We start from the raw sequence: 20448 nt of genomic DNA on the forward strand, positions 1-20448 counted from the left end.
CATATTAAAGTTTATGGCATAAATATGGTCATTTTTACTTATATGAAACTTTTATTTCCAAAAAATGAAGACATAATGTTATAAGTCCTAATCACAGCCTTCCATTTACCCAATAAACACAATCATATCCTTCAGGGAACTGGACGGTTTCAGCAAACATTCAAATGATATGACCTGGACACATGGACTACAGAGTAGCTGCAACTTTATTGAACTTTAAAAACAATCAGGCTGACCAAAGTGCTACCAGGAAAAGACAATAAACTCAGTACACTTCAAACTGGTCAAACAGATGATTGTCTATATTTTGGAGATCAGCCCTCATCGTAATCTGGCCATATTGCAAACTCCTGTTTGTTTGTCGGATGCTCTCCTTTGTTGAGCTACGTGGGCCGAACGTCACACTGCCGCTGCACCTATAATAATGTAATGGGCTGACACGCGCGTGGTATTACTGTTCTGTAGTAAAGTGCAACAAAAACATGTATCATTACCCTCCTGTTTCAGTCTTCTGCCAAATGCATGCTTATTACTTTGTTGGGCTATGAGTAAAACTATTAAAGTATCAATTCTTCAATGTCATTGAAGCAAACTGTCATAGTAGAGAGAGTCCATGGTTCTCATCTCCACATCTTGGTCAGTATCTATAGCTGGGGTATTTGCCTGTAGTTCATGTGGAATGTTTTAGGTCACAATATACGAGACGGATTTGCGCCGCATGCTAGTGAACATTTGTTTTTAAGTACATTTGATATGTAGGTTCACATAAATGGCTGTGCTTATACTGAGAAGGGCATTACTATTTCCTGCGTGTGGAATGTGTTAAGGGCACTGTGCCCTTTGACCCTCAGCAGTAACTCTCTGGTTGAGCAGAGATCACATCAAACATGGCTGCGCCTCCTCTTGGCTGGAGGTGGCTTCACGCTGCACTTGATTTCACCACGCTGCTCTGAGCCGGCAGCCTCAGCGCTTTGATACAGTCTGACCACGTGTCCCAGAGAGACTCCACTGTGGAGTCCGGACCAATACGCTGTTACCACTGTTGGTCATCGTGTCCATCGCAGTGGGAGAATACCAGACTTTATTCATCTGTCTACCTACTGTGTGTCTACTGTGGGCATCTAAGGTGGAGAAACAAGTTAAGCATGATAGTTGATAGTAGTAGTAGCTATAGGTGTTGTGTCCCAATATGCTTTTGATTTGGGGTCTTTATGCCTCATCTTGAGTAATATTATTCTGAAATAAAAGTACTTTTCCTTGAGCCAAGATTGTGAGTACAACTTGCACCTCTGCTGATATCGATTTCTGCACCAGACCTGTGGCCGTTTATTCTCCTCCAACCCCAGCCCGCCGCCACGTCTGATACATTGTGTAATTCTTATAATTTTAGCCGCTCCCTCCCGGGAACTTGATTTTATCCCGCCACCCACACTGCCACATAAATAAATAGCGGCACACACTCAGACTCCATTCATATCCCCAACGCTCCCGTGCTCCTTCTATCACACTGCTGCACAAACACGACACAAAGTACACACACGGGCGCACCACTGGAGGAGCCGAGCAGCTAATCAGGCAGCCAGCCGTGGAGCCAGACAATAGGCCAGATGCTGCTAGCTTTACAGCAACATCCACAATTTCATGTCTGACTCGGGGAGATGCGCTGTTTGACCTGGCGGGACTCACTTCTAATTATTGGATTTTCTGCACTAATAAATAAGATGTGTGAGGGTTTTTTTTCCGTTTTCAATATTACAAGCTAACACAAGTTGATGGGCTCCGGAAAGTGAAGAGTTTTACAAGTTTACGAGTGACCTTGTCATGTTTGAAAGTGCAGTACATTGCTCCATTTGCTGCAGGACTTGGTTAGTTTACTCAATAATTGACAAATTCGATAATAACCTTGAGTTTTGAGAGATTGCTAGTTACAATAGTAAGTGCACTGAAGCCCCAAGTGATGAAAGCTACACCTAATATTAATGGAACTAGCATTTCTGAGAGTGATTTCAAATGCTGCATTTATGTGTTCCCTTCTGTGACTTTGTTGTTGATGTGAGTTTACCCCAGAACACCATTGCCGAGTGGTTTTCACCCGAGCAAATAAATGTATACATTTATGTATTTTCATTATGCTGCGTTTATCTGAATGTCATGGGTCTCTGGGTAGCTTCAGCAGTGTCTCTGACATCTTTGATGGCATGGGTGTTTTCCTAATCCTAAACACACTTTTTCCAGGCACATGTTTGGCTGATTTTCACCCAGTAATAGTGATAGAAGGTAACATAGGTTTCGGGTGGATTCTACCCATGGTTATTGGTCAGGGTAGAGCCTTCACCAGGGAAGTCTCAAATATCCCAGGAATGGGTGGACCAAAAACCAAGTTTCCATCTTCATTATTTTTTTTATTTTTATAGGAATGTTTTGCTCTCAAATTCCTTATTTTCCTGTAATTTTGGATCATTTTCATGTGGCCCCCTCATTATGCTTTTCTTTCATTTTGTTAGACATGACACAGTTTAAAATAAAAGCACAGTACTCAAATGTGTCATGTATTGTATTGTATTGTATATATTTTGAAGTACTTTTTATCTGGCGTATTATCTCGGGTAAAAATCACCTGGCGTTAGTGATGGTGTTTTGAATCTGAGCGATGGTGTACTTTGAAGTGCTCCCAAAGAATGTCCCCCTTGTGAGCATCTTTTCCCCAAATAAAAATGCTGTTGCTTTGAGTTTACTTGAGTAACTCAGGGACTGACGCAGAGCATTAAGTAGGCCAAGATGACATTTCAATGCAAACAGAGAAAATGGAAAGATTCCTCCTGATACAAACGTTTGCAGATTGTGTTTAGCTTCTCCATCTCATGTCCAACTCATTTGTTGCTCAAAAAGAAAATGCATCGCCCAGTTTTTTTCTCATTGTGGAAAGGAATTTGTTTTGTTTGAAAAGAGACTTGTGAATCTAATTGTAAATCACTTTTCGTCAATCATGAACTATAAAGACAGAGCAAAACATTACTCACTTGTTTCCGTGACTCAAAATGATCATAGTGAGGTTGGACGTGGGCTTTGAGTAAATAATAAATAAGAAAACATGTACCAAAACATATATGTGCACTCTTTAAATAGATTAGGGGAGAGTGGCCATTTTTAATGTTGCAAATGCAGATATTGCGCACGCCGCTCCTTGCAGTACTCACCTTTGATGCAACAAAGGCAGATTTCTAGCTGCCCTGTGGCCATATCCACATTGCAGTGACGGATTTCAGCTGACTCTTTGCTGTTGGCGTGGGAGAAGAGCACCATGACTGAGGTGATAGGTTTGACTTCACTGGCACCCACACACACATCACACCGCAAAATGTCTGGGCGAACTCATCTGTATAGAAGGTCTGGTAAGACAGAATTACTCAAATAATCAAATGCTTTTGGAATAAATTCTACTTTTTTTGAGTAAATATGAAGTAACAATACACTCTTAAGCAATTATTGTGTCTGTGGATGAAGCCTTTTGACATCAAACGAGAGGAGACATGTTAAAGCTTGTGTTGGTTGTATGTTAGGTTTAGATATGTATTATTTGTATATATTTGTATTTTTTGCTATCACAGCCTAAACACACGTACTCTATCTGGTAAAATAGCTGAAAAGCCGTTTCAGTCCATAGTTCAGTCCAGTTTTGTTCTTCTGTTATTCTAGCCTTGTTTTGATCTTAAAGCAGTACTAAGTAACTCATGCCCCTAGAGGCCATAAGCGCCACTGCAGCTGATTTTTTTTACTCATTAGTTGTCCGTGAGAGTAAATACTGCTCTGACAGAAAAGACAAAGGGAGAGAGGGATATTGTACATCCAATTACACAATGGAGATTTTTTTTTTTCCACTCAAACTTGGCTGTAAATACTGTTTAAGTGGTGCTAGCCCACAGTTAGCTTTGCCCGTTAGCCTGTTACCTTCTTCTTTGTGATTCTATTAGTGTGCAATGGTGGAAGTTGCAAGTGTGGTTTACTGGCCAGAGACACCGGGGGAGATGAAAGACCCAGTAATCCCATCAAGACTTGTATTACCCCCAGAGGGACTACGAAAAGGGAAACAAGTTACTTAGTATTTAAAGATTCTTATGTTTATTGTTGCCATCTTATGGTTAAATGTAATTGGATGTAGCGTATGGTGTTGAAAGGGTTTAGCACAATATTGGCATCACGATATTCAAGCTTTTCAATATCTTGCTGCCCTAATTTTGGTGTTTTGTTTTTTACTTCATTAATGTTTGAGAATATTTTCATGTGGAGATTGTGGCCACTCTACTGGCCTCTGTCTGTACAACAAAATGAGAGACAAAAATCAGTAAACATTAATTTTATCAGGGGGATTACAAATTGGGTTTAATTTGGACAATTCGCAGCTAATAAGGCTTACAATACTCACTCTGAACTGTGTGCCATGAGCCAGGCGTGTGCGACTGCGGCTGTATAATCTCCCGGACTGGGGCTCTTCATTAAATAATCATTTAACATTTGGAGACTCTACAGAAACAGGCCACTGACCCAATTTGGTCCATTTGAGTTCGCACACAGAGCTGAGAAAACACAGAAGTCAGGCTCAGAGGAGGACAGCAGGCGGCCCAAAGCTGCATTTTCAGAGCCATACTGCCCCCTAGTGGAGGCGGACAGATGCGCTCACATGCTCACAGTGGCTGCTACAGTATATGCCTAAGTGTGGGTAATGACTGTGAAATCCTCTAAGGAGGGTTAGCAGAAGGTAAAGGCTCATTACATTAGAGCGGGCACGGACTGTAAAAGCACCTTATATTTTAACTGTCCACACCACTCCATGTAATCTGCCTGGGTTTTATTTTTTCCCTTCCTCATTTCTTAATAGGCTGATGTTCTACTTCTATTCCACCTGCTGCTTACAGTAACAGGGTTACCTCAGTGGTGGGCAAAGGCAATCCAATCTAAGCGGTTTTATGTTCATGGTGCTAAAAAACAATGCAACAACAAAGGTTTACAGAAAAGAGGGATACACTTCAGCATTATGACTTTACAAAGACCTGCAATTAGGTTTAGAAAATATATAAATAACTAATGCAATACCACACATAGACATCATAGGGGGGGAAAAAAGGAAAAAACAATTTTTATTTTATTTTTTTCAACAGGAAATGTAACATTTTAAGTCTGTTCCAAATTTGGCAGTGCTAAAAAAAATTGCAACTCATTTCTTATTTTATGCAATAAATTACTTTTTGACAAGTTTTGGATAGTTAACTGCTCACCTTACTCTTTTTTAAGTACTTGACCAGTGTTTCAAATGCTTCACTCGGACTGTTGCAAAATATCATTGACTCTTCATTATTATTGGTTTGTATAGCCATCTCCCTGAGACACTCACATCCTTTTGAATGAAGGAACCCCTCACCCACTTATTCAAGCACTCAATCACCAGCGTGTTGACACTGGAGACATGGTGAGCTGGCCAAGAACACAGTATACACTGGTGATAGCTGGGATTGGGTGGAGCCAATATGCAAATCACAGTATGATAAGAGGCAGATGATTTATGGTGGCATGTTACTTGTATTTTTACTGTTGAAATGTGAAGCTGGTTTCATTTTTCCTCGCTGTGAAGGTGAATCCAGCACAGTGTGGTTTTATCACAGAGGACATATTGTTTTCTGGCCACATTTAAAGAATGATCTTGTTGACCTGCTCACTTGTAGCGTGTAGCTGCAGGGCAGACTAACCCAGGAGGGTGATGCACTACACTGCTGTGGCCACTGAAGACCATACTGCTCCCAGCTATGGCAGACAAAGAGACAAAAAGACAACACTATTGATTCCACTGTTGTCCGCTAAAGAAACACCTCCCGTCCAAAGACTTTTGTGATTAAGGATTTTAAGGCTGTTTGTTTTGACAAGTTAGCGGACTCACGAGTTTGACGTGAAGGTTTTTTGTTATCAAGTTAACAAACTATGCAGAAAGGAAGCGCTAAGTCAGGCATTACAAAGGCTGGGAGGAGGCCACTGCAGTTACATTCTAATGCACATTGCATAAGATGGGCACGATGGATTTTTTATCATTTCTGACTAATGTGATGCAGTGTCTTTGGACTGTGTGTTGTCTCAACAAAGTGCTTTTGTGGCAATACAGTACAATAGATAGAACAAATGAATCATCTACCTGCATTAGCAATATAGAATATAATATAGAATTATGAAGGGGCATCCGTGGGGTTAGTTAACCTATTGCATCGGGTTGTATTATTTTGCATTGGATTTATATAAATATGTATAAGGCAAGTTATGTCCAGTCGGGGAATACATACTGTTTACACTGACACAGGATTACACATAGAAGTGGCCAGTGGCAGTTTGAACTAGGAAGTGAAGTTTGTTGTCTTGTGTCCAGGTATGAGCTCCCCCAGTACGGTAGCAGGAGGAAGCTGATCTCCCCCACTGGGCCTTATGAAGAGTACGGTGAGGTGATCATGGACGAAGACGGCAGTTACTACTACAGCACTCAGGAGTCCGACCAAGAGGTAACTACTTTCCTCGGCCCAAAAACATGGCCTTCTGTAATCATTTTAAAACAGCAAAAGTTTCCTTATCTGCAGCAATAGGTCTCGAAAAAGGGCCAATGCAGCAAAAAGTAAAAAAATAAAACAAAATTTGGCCCCAAATTGTACCTTTTCCTTATTCACTTTGAATCCCAGTTCAATTAGCTAAAAAAAAAAGGTGTGTTATTCATTCCATCACAAACCTTTTCCCATTTTGAGACATGATGCTGCAAAAAAAAGGTTTTCGTACCATTATGAGTCTGTGTTGTGTGCAGTTATTTACAATATCATATTAAATGTACTTCACGCATTGCATCAACCTTGTCACTGTCACCCCGTAACAAATTAAACATGTATTGTAACAATAGGTGACGAGGCAGATGAATGAAGGTAGAGTTGCCAACTCCAAATCCCACCAACTCCGCCCTTCCACTGCCGCTCCAAGAAAAACTGATCAACTCAAAGACAACAAGACGCGACCATCAGAAACCAAACCTAAAAGTGCGATGGACAAGTTCAAGTCCATGATGAAACTGGGCTCTCTGTTCTCACCGGGAAGCAAAACCACTGGACAGCCTCCAGCCGTGCACCCCCCGTGGACCAAGGCACGCGTCGGCCCGATGGAGGAAGGCAAGGCTGGCAAGGAAAGATCCGAAAGAGGGTCGGGAAACCAAGCCAACGGACAAGCCGGAGAAGAAGCCGCAGAACAGAGGACGGGGAGAGAGTTGAAAAGAATGCCAAACAATGGGATGAGGAATGGTTTTGGCGGGGGGATTGGACCTCCACCAGAACAGAGGAGGACAGAGCTTCCAGGATTGCCGTCTTCAAGCTGGTCTGGCAGTGTTAGCAATGGGATACTCATAGACGGGACTTATTTCCAAACCGCGGGCGACGCCGACCAAGTGGCTCCAGCAAAACAAAAGCTGAGCGAGGCCTTGAGTCTTATCAGCCTGAGCAGGAGACTCCAGGGAGCTGCCATAGCAATGGACTGGGAAAACCATCAAGAAACCAACACTTCTGTAGGAGATAGGAGCGTTGCAATGTCCGCCGGATTGTCGGAGGAACAAGGGAATCGCTCAGAAGGTTCGACAGAGAAGTGGTTGGGGAAAAAGAAACGCAATGAAGAGAGCAAAGATTCCCCCTCGGAACTATCAGATACTACCAGCCCTTCCTCTTCCATCACGGGAGCGGGGAATCCCAAGGATGCGGAGCACGACAGCACGTCCAAAACTGAAACCGAAGAGTCCGATACGGAAAAGGACCTGAACACAACGGAAGATTCTGCGAGTGACGACGGGGAGAGCTCGGAAGACGGGTCGGACAGCGAGAGCAGCAGAAGCAAAAGTGCCAAGTCCAGACCCAAAACTTCCAGACGGCGTTCCCGCTCAACAGACGGGGAGAGCGAGGAGGAGGAGAGCGAAGAGTCCGATGGTGAAGAGGCCGAATCTCCACGTAACCATGACGACCTGTCGCCCATCATAGAGGACAGCGAGGAGGAGGAGGAGGAGAGGAGCAGTGGACAAGATGAGGATTGAGATGTAAAAGATAATCTCGCACCAACGAGTAAGGAGCTGGTGAAAATGAGTGGATTGCCATGATTTCTGTGTGGAGTTTTTTCCTCTTCATCTTTGTGTGATGCTAGGGCTGCACAATATGGAGAAAATATTTGCAAAACATTACTGAAAAGTGTTTCGAACTCAACATCCAGTTCACTGAAACATCCAATCTAATTTCTTAACATGTCCAGGTTTATCAACAGGGTTCGCAGGTTAATAAGACCCATTGGAGACTGAATATGTTGTTGTTTGGCAGCAGTCTTTGTGATTTGCAAGTTTAAATTGATTCTTTTGGAGTAAATTGTACAGCCCTATTTGAAAGTTTATCCTCCTCTGCCCTCTCTGGTCTAAAACCCTTTCTTATCTAATCAGGCAGCTTTCTTTGTTCAATCTTGTTATTACTTCTATTTTACACTGCTGAGTGCAGCTTTAGATTCCTCCGAACAGAACATTTCTTTTTAAGGCTGTGCGGTGACCTGACTTTGCACTTTTGTATCTTCTGTTACTCTCGTTCAGTGACATCTCTGACACGTAGCGGTTGAAATATGACTCGCCGTCCACATTTGAAAGTGCCGGATGCCAGTGAGATGTCGGTAAAACTTTTTCTTTTTTTTTCCCTTTTCATCTTTCTCCAGGGAAGAGGGAAACGCCGGATCAAGCTGGTCCTGGACCGAGAGTACGAGACCAGTTCCACCGGGGAGGACACTTTACCGGAGATGCAGCGGAATCGAGTAGCGGCCACTTTGAACAGTCACGCCAGTGTCAACGGTAGCATCTACGTGGCGCAGAACGGATCTATAATCCGAACCAGACGCACAGCAAGCACCGCGAACACGCCGCCCACGACTAACAATAACCTCAAACTCCCCATCTCCCCCGTCTTCAGCTCGCGGCTCGCCAAGCACTTTAAGAAATTAGACAAAATGGCCGCCACGCTGGAGGAGAGGATCCCGCTGAGCATCCCGAGGACAGCGGCCGACGGAGGGTGCACCATCCTGCGCACCTTCCAGAGCTCGGGGAAGGCCTCCACGTTGGCCACGTCCTCCTTCTCCAACACGGACAACAATAAGACTCTGAATGTGCTCAACACTCGAAACTCTAGCGCGTCTTTAGTGTCCACAAGCACCAGCAACGCGGTCCCCGAGACGGCCGCGTCCAAGTCCAACCTGCTGAAGGCGGCGCAGGGCCCGCCGGCGCAGACAGAGGAGCGGGGAGAGGCGAGGGCAGAGGGGGAGAGGGAGTCGCAGGTGGACGGCGGCAACACCAGCGACGAGGGCGGCCTGGTGATGAGGGAGCCGCTGGAGTGCCCCTCGGATCGGACACAGTCGGACGAGGACGAGCTGTGGATGGGCCCCTGGAACAGCCTGCACATCCCCATGACCAAACTCTGACTCACTGTGCCCCTCATTGTCAGGACTGTTTACATGGAGCTCATTTAGAATCACCGCTGCCGACATGAGGAAGTCACATAATCAGATTGTACTCAGCCAAAAGGCCATTGGCATTACGCTAGCCAAAGAGTTTGACGAGGAATTTTCACATGGGAACTGAAGTGATCGTCTTATTGTTTTGTAATGGCCATCGTTCACACTGATTTGAGTTTCTAACCACTGGATATGACATAAGAAGTGTTCTGCTTATGTCTTTTCTTAATCTGGATTTTATTTTTAGCACATTCTGTCAAAACATGAAAGGAAAATAATACCCCATTTATTATATGTCCTCTGCTTACAAACAAAGGCCCCAATTTATTTTAAGATTCTTATCACATTTAGGCAACTGGACGGACTATATTTGCTACAAAGAGTATTTGTATTTTGTGAGGAATCACTGGAACATAAGATAAAGAAAGTGTATGAACTTTTCTATGGCCCTTTAAAGACTGGTGTCTCTGTATGGAACGCACTCCATTCAGTATTCAGCTACAGGTGCACTCATATGAAATCTGCCTGATTTCTTTGCATTGACACAGTGTCTTGTATTGTTCATCTTAAACCTGCCTTTTTACTGTTGTCAAGGTGCTTGACAAACTTTATCCAAATAAAAGACTATTTCATTCACCTTAGTTAATTTATTGCATCTTGGGCCATACCTCTTTGATCTGAGAGAGTGAGTCAGTGAGTTAGTCAGTGGGTGGGTTTTTGTTGGGTGGGTGAATATGTGGATCGTGGTCGGAGCGGCTGCAGTTTACCCCTTGACAGCTGTGGCTACAAACATAGTTTACCACCACCGAGTATGGATTATGCCCAGAATCGGTCAAATAAAGACATGTGATTACTGAAGGATCCATAGTGGATGCAGGTCATATCGACACACATGAACACATGATTCAGGGTTGTGTGGTTGTGTCCCATACGTCCAAGCAGAGTGTCTAGCCATTTGTAAAGTGTCTTTGAGCATTTAGAAAAAGCAATATATGACACTAATGTATTATTATTGCATTATTATCAATTGCCTTCCTTCCCTATACTGTATAGATAGACTTGTCCAATACCAAGTGTTAGAATTGCTGCACATTCTAGAATTAAATAAAGTAAAAAATTAACTTTTTCAACATTCAAGTTTAATTAAAATGTATTAAACTTAGATTTTTTAGGTATTACAAATATATTTTCTTTATCGTAAACTTCAAATGACTTTGTCCTATAATCAGCAGGTGAAGAAGAGCTTCACCTGTGCTCTCAGAGAAAATCCCTCGAGGCTGACTTTTATTGGCCGACCTGAGGCTCGGTCAGGCTCCTCTGTGCAGTTATAAGTGAGAATTCAGGGAAAAAGTTCAGGACCAGTGGCAGCAGCACATAAACTACTTCTGGATCTGACTCTGAAGTTACTTCAAGTTCAACTGGATTAAAGTCAGCGTTCAAGTATGATTTAACATGATGTGAAATCTTTCAAATAAATTCAACACTAAATCCCATGCACAGGTGCAGCTGGGGGTTGTGGTTGAGGAGCTGCCTGGGCTCAGCCTGCTCTTTGAGGCCACCGCAGACCAAGACCTCAGGTACTGTTAACAGTGAACTTAAGTTTGAGATTTTACAGTGTATGTCTGCCATAAACCGACACCAAATAACATTATTTGGATTTAATTTCTTCTTTAAGTTCTGTTAACTTTCAATAAACTGCTCTGCAGTAATTTGGCTATTTGATCATTTGCTATAGTTGTTGTGTGTCCTAGTTGAGTAATAAAGTCCGTAATAAAGATAAAGATGAAAATCAGTACCTAATCCAATGAGTTTGATTTTCTAACATGCCATAATACTCCGTAAAATGGAGATATATAATTAGTATTAACAAGGTTAGTTTAATTTTACTCTTTCTTTTTTTCACAACTTGAGAAAATTCTTCTTGGCTTTTTTTGTACTTTTATTCAATGAGATGTTTGGTTCTTCCACAAGATGGCCACATTTCCCACAGCAGCTACTGCCGGTCTTGAGCAGGCACAGCAGACATAAGCTTAATATTGAGTGGCTTAAGAAATGTACCTTGCCAGCAAGCTGAGTCCTCGGTATTTGTAAGTGCAAATGTTATTGGCACTGGAATATCAGTCTGGCTCTTGCCAGGTTATTAAGAAATATCACATAAATGTTCTGTGGTAAGACAGCTTTATGATGGAGCTTCAATGCATTACTAAAGCATCTATAAAGTCATATCTAATTAAAATGAAGGCAGGAAAGGGCACCTGTGTTTAACAGGATATAATATCACTGCAATTGTGGAGTAACTTCAAAGTCTGATCCAGAGGAGGTTGACGTGTGGACCCCAAAAAATCTCATTACTTTCTTTATTTAAAAAAAAGGATAAATGCTATTGTATCATGTGATTAAACTTGTAGAGTCGATGTAAGATTATTTACAATTTAGACTAATTATTATACAAAGCTTCACTGAAATATAACCACAAGAATAAACCACTAAACTATGGACTTTTATTGTCAAATTATAATGAGAACGTTGTGGTCTACACTTAAACATTACAGCCTGGAGACAACACACATTTTGGACAAACAAAGCAAGAAATTTGGCACCTGTTTACTTACTTCTGTTTCATAATAAGGCTTGTCATTTTGGGGAAAAAAACATCCTTTGTAATTTAGCAAATACCTAGATAGTTTGTGGGATCGTAGGCTGGCTCACAATTTGCTTAAGGTCACACATCTGTGGTGTTCAATAAATCCAGTGGGACAAGTCTAAGATTTTTAGTTTGATCACTGATACCCAATGACAGTGAACAAACAGAGAATATACACGACCAACACAAAGTACTTTTGCTTAATAAGCAGCATGTACGTATGATTATAAGTGTTAATCAGAATCATAAGTGGACTTGATGGCTTTAAGATAAGACCGAACTTTATTGATCTCTCAATGGAGAAATTCACTTAAACATATTAACAAATACATTGTATCCTTTGTATAGATTATGCACGTCTAAATAAATGCATTTTACACAGATATAACAGCCAACAGCCCTGAGCTGTAGTGTATATAAAAAGGTGACATCCACAACATTTGTGTTTGACTGCGACGATTTCTCCAAATGTTTCCTGAACTAACTTGGGAGCTCCTGGACCAAAGAGTTATCCAAATGTGTGACTCCGGTCATAAGTTCTACTGGATCTGCAGCAGCAGCATTTTTTTCAGGTTCAGAGTTCAAGAGAGGCTCAGATGGAGGTTTTACTTTTGATGCAGTCTCTCCACCAGCTGCTACCTCCATTATAGTCTTTTCAATAGTCGCTGCCTGCTTCTTTTGTTTCTGCCTAGCTTGGCTATATGCTGTCGTGATGCACATTTTACTCAGCGTGTTGAATACAGACTTCTTAATTCCACCGCGTGTGATTATGCTGTTGACGTGATAAGCAAAGGCTGACATGCGAGGCTCTCTCCCTCTCAGGGCTATACACAGCGCAGCACAAGCAGCATCTTGATTGTTTTTGCTGACCGTATCAAAAATGGACCATAGGAAAGGTGACATGCGCTCCAGGTCCTCAATGAGATTTTCAAATGAAAAAGATTTGATTTCTTCTGGTGACGTTTTCCACAACATGAATCCTTTGTAAGGGTTTGTGAGTTTCCGACACTGCTCATTGATGGAGGAAAGAATGACTGATTTGATCTCACGAAAAAGATGCTTGTGGCTGTAAAGTAAGTTGGCAGCGGTTTTCCACTTTTGGTTGGCGATGTTGGAAATGATTCCGGCTTCACTGTCAGAGGCTATTTTGACATCGGTTCTTTCACTTGGGTAGGTGGTGAGGACCTGAGGGAAAAGCAAAAAGCAACAATACATTTATTTCCAACAAAAACACGAATATGCTAAATTTAAGGTAAGGCAAACAATTGTGTTAGCAGATTTGAAGGTAGCCAGACACCAAAGCGTGGCTTCCTTCTAAAAGCAGTTCGGCCACATTTACCTGCGTGACACTTCGTCTTGATGCAGGGTTCTTGCGGAGCTTCTTCTGCAGCCTCGGGGGTTCGGACGGAGAAGGTGAGCGGTCTCTCTTATCACCGGCGGGCTCGGGTGAAGAGGTTTGTACACTGGTGGGATCGGGTGAAGAGGGTTTATCAGCGGTGAGTCTGGGTGAAGCTGATGTCGACGTTTCACGCGTGACCACCTCGTCTTCTTTCTCTTCTTCTTCTTTCCATTTACGAAAAGCGGCAAAGTACCGCTCGAACCACCCGATAGTGCGTGAGCAACCTCTACAGATACGGATCGATTTCTTCTTGTTGTTGGGTCTTAACTTCAAACCTAATTCCGCCAGTCTATCCGAACAAGACTTCTGCTGTAGCCTCGACTTTGTGAAAATGAGCGCAGAGTTGGCAAAGGCGCCATTATACCTCAAGTATTTAGAGCAAAAACGACAGAAATCATTCACTCCGGGTGTCTTGTCTGCTTCGTCTATATTTACCTCTACTAAAACAACTTTTTCGTCTTTTTCTTCAATGATAAATTTGCGGATATCTCCGTACTCCATGTTGTATTTCGCTACCGCTCTGCTGACGTCACGTCCGTCAACAAGTTTCTTCTTCTTGTACTTCCGGCAGACTGGACTGTACGCGGGGATCTATGGCGGGGATGCGCAATGCTACCACCCTCAGTTTCTTTTAATATTATTATTATAAGGCACCACGTGAATATTGATGGAAAAAAAAATAATCTATGGCATATATACAGTATATGTATATATTTCTATGTGGCGACCACATTGTCAAAGTCAGTTGCAAAAATAAATTATTAAGTTAAAAAAACAAAAATGGAAATACATTTGTTCTGTATTGAGAGATGTGCATTATAACATCATGACCATGAAATAACATTTTCAACAGAATAAAAAAATATATAAAATAAAATAATTAAAAACATAGGCACTTCAGTCCAAACTATATTGTACCGTCTGTCTACTAAACTACAGTAATCCTTCCTTCCCTGTCTATTTTATATAATATTGTATGTATCCACAATATGGTAGTTTACTACTGACACTGCTTACTCTAAAAGAGTGAGATTACCATCAATAAAGTTAGTGTTCTCATGGTGGATAACAGATAGATAAGACTATTGATGTCACAATGGAGACATTCACTTGATACAGCAGCTCTAAGAACACTCAAAGGGTGCAAATAGCAGTGCCGGCTCCAGGACAGACAGACTGAGGGTGCATCGTTGTGCAAATACAGATTCTCGCCATTGAAATACATTGATACAACCAATACTGAATGCAAATCTTTTTTTAAAATAAAAATGAAAGAATATAAACAATCAAATTAGAACAGAATATAATTTTTTTATATAACAAAATTCAAAGATGAGGTGATTGATGATTATGTATGCAGTAGAGTTGTAGTCTGACAGCAGTGGGGTTAAAAGGACCTGCAGTTGCGCTCCTTCTTGCAGTGAGGGTGCCTCAGTCTGCCACAGCTGCTCAGCTCCTCTGCAGTCCCATACACTGGGTGAGAGGTGTTGTCCATGATGGATGTGAGCTTGACTACTCTCGCCCACCACCTCCAGAGTCAAGGGGGCAGCCCCGGACAGAGCATGCCCTCCTGGCCAGCTAGTTGAGGCTCTTCCTGTCCCGCTCTGCGCTGCCCAGCAGACAACACCATAGTGCAACTGCAAACGTAATGCAGCTTAATGAAGTTTCTGTGTGGTCTATATTTTAACGCATTGTGCTTCATTTAGTTGTTAAATGTATTTCACTTTTAAACAACTAGCTTTTGTTATTCAGCTTTATTCTGCAGAGCTATTACAGCTGCTGCACTATGACCTTGTAATGAGGCCATAATACAGGTAGAAGTTGAGTTGCACAAATTTCAAGTGAATAACGATTTGGTTCATCAAATGATACAATGAAATGTAGTGGGTATGTATAATAAAATAAAATATTGTTTTATTAGTACAAATATTTTTCTCCAAAGTTGCTTGCAAAACGGTAATCCAAATCTGTGCGTTCAGTCCCCTGTTCCTCTGGATTCCCTTTCCGTTTCAGAGTTCAAGAGCTCAGACGAAGGTTCTTCCTGTGGTACAGTCTCTCCACTATTTGCAACCTCCCTTATGATCTCATCAATTGTGGTTTCCTGCTTCCTTTGTTTTTGCAGAGCTTGGGTATATGCTGTTGTGATGCACATTTTATTCAGCCTGTTGAACACGGCTTTCTTTATACCACTCCGTGCGATTACACTGTTGATGTGATAGGCGAATGCTGACATGCGAGGCTCTCTCCCTCTCAGAGCTATGCACAGTGCGGCACAAGCAGCCGCTTCATTGCCGCTGCTGACTGTTTTGAAAATAGACAAAAGGAAAGGCGACATCCGCTCGAGTTCCTCACTGAGATTATCAAAGGAAAAAGATTTGATTTCAAACGGTGAGGTTTTCCACAACATGAATCCATTGTTTCTGTTCGCGAGGTTCCGACACTCACCATTGATAACTGTGAGAAAGACTGATTTTAACTCGTGCAAAAGACGTTTGTGGCTGGAAAGCAAGTTAGCTGCAGTTCTCCACTTTTGGTTGGCAATGTTGTTAACGATCCCAGCCTCACGGTTAGACACAACCTTGACAGTAGTTCTGCTTGGGTAGGTGGTTATGACCTGGGGGGAAAAGTAAACAACTGTTAAAAGATGGAACACAATTAACAAGGAGTACTATGAGTATATTTAGTGCATTAAAAATGACTAGAGTGTATAATAGTGAAGAAGCACGTATATCACTCGAGGGACACCTAAAAGCAGCCACTTACTTGTGTGACCCCTCGTCTTTCCATGGATGGAGCGCTCGTGCGGAGCTTTTTCCCTGGCCTCGGTGGTCCAGGCGAAGTTGAAGGCCTTCTTTTCTGACTGGTGGATTCCGGTGAAGCGGGCGGTGTTGTCGACGATGGTGTTTCATTCACGACAGTCTCCTCACCTTCTTGTTCAGCTTCTTTCCATTTTCGAAGAGTAGCCATGTCCCGCTCCAGGCGACCGACAATACTTAAGCAATGTTTGCAAATGCGTCTTGACTTATTCGGATTTGGTCTCAACACCAAACCCAAACTCGCAATTTTGTCCCCGAGTGAAACTTGTGGTGGCTTACTCTTAACAAAAAGTAGCACAGAGCCGCCAATAACGCCATTTACCCGGAGGCATTTGCCGCACAAACGGCAAAAGTCGTTCACAGGAAGGGTACCACCTTCTGCTATTCCAACATTTACTTCAACTAAAACAAGCTCGTGGTTTTGTTCTGCTACAACGAATTTACGGATCGCTCCTTCCTCGGTGGACGCCATGTTGGAATTTTCGATTTCCTCAATCGTGCCGCCTTCATACGTCACATCCGTCAGTTCTGCGATTGGTCTGCTGCGTCAGCTTGCCCCGCCCCTCGGTCGCTTGTTTTTTTTTTTTTTATAAACATAGATCCTTCAAAAGCGAGTACGAGTCACCCCGAGTCACGCAATGACTGAACTCCTGTAATGTTGATCTAGTCATTTAAGTAGCCGGGTGGGCTTTTTGCGCGCACAAAAGACCATGTCCAAAATATTCCCCTCCACTTTTTCTTTTTTTTCAGTATGATCCCTGGTCTAGAAGCATGAGGCAACACGCAAATATCGTTACTTAAATTGCACGCTGAGCTTATTCAGCATTAAAAAAAAAGGTCTATATTTCTTGTATTATTGACAGTGCACTCTGTATTGGTATATATATCATATTGTGAAGTTGTCGGATCTATCCAGCCCTAAAGTATCTCCTCATAGAAAACATTGATAGACTATAGAACTGGTAATGTATGTCCCATGGCCCACTTTTGGTCTCACACCGCCACTGCTTTAACACATAGTAAGTTGTAAACACACAATTATGTGAATATTTTAGAAATAAGTTACTCATTTTAAAAAGACATTCTTTTACATGTTAAATTTCTCTTTCTTTATTACACAAACTCAAAAGAAACTCCTCATTTAGACTGCATCAACATTAGTCCTATGTTAAAGGCCATATACCTGATTTTTTTTTTATTACAAACAATAAAAGCTAGAGCCGGTAAATTAAATTGTTGAGGTCCAAACTCATTTTCTTTCAATATTTGTAGCATCCCAATTCTTCACATGGACCAGTTTATAGGCAGGACACGCATGGTCACTTTCACAGAAATGCTAGAAAACTAGCCTGCCAATTCATGAAATAAAATAATGCTTTAAAAGTATTTATAGTAGTAATTATTTCCACAAATATTTCAATTTATAATATACTAAAGGCAGACAAAACAAATTTCATTCCATAACTACAAAAAAATCTGGTATAGTGCCTTCAAATAAATGTTTCCAGGATGTGAAAGTGTCTGCTAAGTAGGAGCTAACTCTATGTCTCCAGTCCTCAGTTCCTCCGTCTCTGCAAAATTTCCCATTTGTGCTTCAGAGTTCAACAACAGTTCAGAGGAGAGTTCAGCTTCTGGCCGAGTCTCGATACTCGCTGCTCTTTTACCCCCTGCTGCCTCCTTTTGTTTCACAAGGGCATGACTGTAAGACGTTGTAATGGCCATTTTGCTAAGTCTGTTGAACACAGCTTTCTTTATACCCCCTCGTGCGATTATACTGTTGATGTGGTAGGCGAAGGCTGACATGCGAGGCTCTCTCCCTCTCAGAGCTATACACAGAGCAGCACAAGCGGCATCCGGATTGTTGTTGCTGATTGTCGTGAAAATGGAAAACAGAAACGGTGACATGAGTTCTAGGTCCAAAACAAGATTATGAAATGAAAAAATCTTGAGGTCATCCGAAGACGTTTTCCACAGCAGAGATCCATTTTTGGGGTTTGCGAGGTTCTGACATTGTTCATTGACGGCGGTGAGAACCTTGTATTTTAACTCTTCAAAAAGATCCTTGTGGGTAGCGAGGAGGTTGGCTGCAGTTCTCCAGTTTTGGTTGGTAATGTGCTGGATAATTCCTGCTTCACGTTCAGCAGGAACCTTGACAACGGTTTTGCTTGGGAAGGTGGTGATAACCTGTATAAAAAAAAAGTTCACATTGACTTATGTTATTATTATTATTATTATTATTATTATTATTATTATTATTATTATTATTATTATTATTATGCATGAGTGAACACAAGTAGATTGTGTGTATATAGGCCTGTCATGATAACAAATTTGAAGTTCGATATATTGAAGCAGGAAAGTATCGCGATAAATTATATTATTGACTCTAACAATACGGTACGATATGATATGGAGCACAAAAATATATTGTTTATTGAAGGATTAGTCGATATAGTAAATATCGTGACAGCCCTATGTGTATCATGGCACCGATGCATTCCAAGATTTGTCCGGATTCGAGCTGCTGCCGTAGTGTCCTTGGGCAAGACACTTCACTCACCTTGCCTTCAGTATCTGCGTACAGTGGTGTATGAATGGCAGTACGATTAGGTGAGTGGTTCCTTGATGTAAAGCGCTTTGAGTGTCTGCTGTAGGTGGAAAAGCGCTTTAACTACCTGTGTGACGCTCCGCCTCGACTGCTGAGAGGGAGGGGGGCTACTGCGGAGCTTCTTCAGCGCTCTCGGTGTTTTGGATGGAGACGATGTTCGGTCTCTTTTGGCACAGGTGGATTCGAGAGAAGCTGGCGCGTCGGTGCTCGCCGTCTGCGCCTCTTCGTCCTCTTTCCATTTGCGTAAAATCGCCGTGTCGCGTTCCAGGCGCTCGACCACAGTGGTACACCGATTGCACATGCGTATCGATCTGTTATCGCTTGGCCTCAGCGCCAAACCCAAGTCCGCGAATCTGTCCGACAGAGACTTGTGCTGGAGTTTAGTGCGCGTGAAGATGAGCGCGGAGTTGCTTATGACCCCGTTTATCCTCAGGACCCTCGAGCAAAAGCGACACACGTCGTTGACAGCTGGGACGACCTCTCCGACGTCTACGTTTACCTCCACCACTGCAACTTCTTCGCCTTCTTCTTTTATAGTAAACTCGCGAATAGCTCCGTCTTCTTCGCTCGCCATGTTGGATTTCACTACTTCCTCAAACGTCACGTGTCTGCTGTGTTATTATTTTTTGGGGTCATTGTTTGTTTTTTTTATTGCTAAAATCAAATCACAGTAGTATTGCCTTGCGCTTCTTGTTTAGGTTTGTCACAGGGAAAAAACAACAAAATACATTAAAAAAAATAAAGTATCTTCCCTGACTCTGTAGGTGGTGAGGGACAGGAGCTCACCTTCATCATCACTTTTGTGTAGGTTGTGTTGCTTCTGTACATCTGACAAAGAACTACAGATGAAAACTAGCCTCCTAGCTAATTCTGGCACATTATACAGCTGCACTGTTGGTTAATGCACTGTCCTATAATAAATAAATAGAAATGGACAATACATCTCCCACCCACTGCACGGGGCTGTAGAGGAGCTGAGCAGCTCTTTCAGTGGCAGACTGAGATACCCTCAGTGCAAGGAGCGCTATAGATCAATAAAGGATTATCTTATCTTATAGTTCTATGGCGCTACCGCAGGTCCCCCGGCTGTCAGACTGCAATGCTACAAAGTAACTCAAAACTACGTGCAATAATCTCTGTATCAGCGTCTTTGCACTGCTGACACTTTCATTGTCTGCTCTAATTTGTTTAATTGTTATCCTTTATGCCCTTTAAAGCTTTTTTTTAGTCATTCTATATGAAATAACCATTTACTACTTAACTGATTGCACATGTCCTGTCTATTTTGCACACCCTGAGTGAGTATTTCTCCAAGTGATTTTCTCCATTGTGAGATCAATAAAGGCCTATCTTATATAATCGCAAGGATGTATTAAAAGATTGGGCCACACGCATAAACACTATTGGGCCACAAAAAGACAACAAACTTGCAAACAAGATATTTTAT

The 20448-nt window shown here is 42.2% G+C and overlaps 3 protein-coding genes across 3 annotated transcripts in view; 1 reads left to right on the top strand and 2 right to left on the bottom strand.

The window, feature by feature from the left end:
- LOC306978896 (protocadherin-15-like) overlaps window positions 1-10151 on the top strand; it is a 227941-nt gene extending 217790 nt beyond the window's left edge. The window contains exons 38-39 of the mRNA XM_079577603.1: window positions 6407-6536; window positions 8746-10151. Of these exons, the coding sequence (XP_079433729.1) occupies window positions 6407-6536; window positions 8746-9501 (886 nt within the window). The 3' untranslated portion in view covers window positions 9502-10151. The remainder of the gene's footprint in view (window positions 1-6406; window positions 6537-8745) is intronic.
- Window positions 10152-12516: 2365 nt separating this feature from the next.
- LOC306978739 (uncharacterized protein) lies at window positions 12517-14119 on the bottom strand. Its single transcript, XM_079577408.1, has 2 exons — window positions 13518-14119; window positions 12517-13363 (listed from the first exon to the last, which is right to left on the bottom strand). Exons 1-2 carry the CDS (start codon window positions 14076-14078, stop codon window positions 12659-12661), a joined length of 1266 nt encoding a protein of 421 aa, XP_079433534.1. The 5' UTR covers window positions 14079-14119; the 3' UTR covers window positions 12517-12658.
- A 3798-nt stretch (window positions 14120-17917) lies between these two features.
- LOC306978834 (uncharacterized protein) lies at window positions 17918-19581 on the bottom strand (the record flags this gene model as incomplete). The annotated part of the gene is made up of 2 exons (XM_079577516.1): window positions 19069-19581; window positions 17918-18577 (listed from the first exon to the last, which is right to left on the bottom strand). The coding sequence occupies exons 1-2, from the start codon at window positions 19573-19575 to the stop codon at window positions 17918-17920; spliced, it is 1167 nt and encodes a 388-aa protein (XP_079433642.1). The 5' UTR covers window positions 19576-19581.
- Window positions 19582-20448: the final 867 nt, after the last annotated feature.

This window comes from Gobius niger (assembly GCF_951799975.1).
Source record: "Gobius niger genome assembly, chromosome: 19".
NCBI classification, from domain to species: Eukaryota; Metazoa; Chordata; class Actinopteri; order Gobiiformes; family Gobiidae; genus Gobius; species Gobius niger.

Bases quoted from the DNA above. Each gene is read 5' to 3' on its own strand.
- LOC306978739 (XM_079577408.1), bottom strand. From the start codon at position 14,078: ATGGAGTACGGAGATATCCGCAAATTTATCATTGAAGAAAAAGACGAA. The intron at 13,364-13,517 runs GTAAATGTGGCC...CTTTTCCCTCAG, and splicing joins CAAGACGAAGTGTCACGCAG to GTCCTCACCACCTACCCAAG.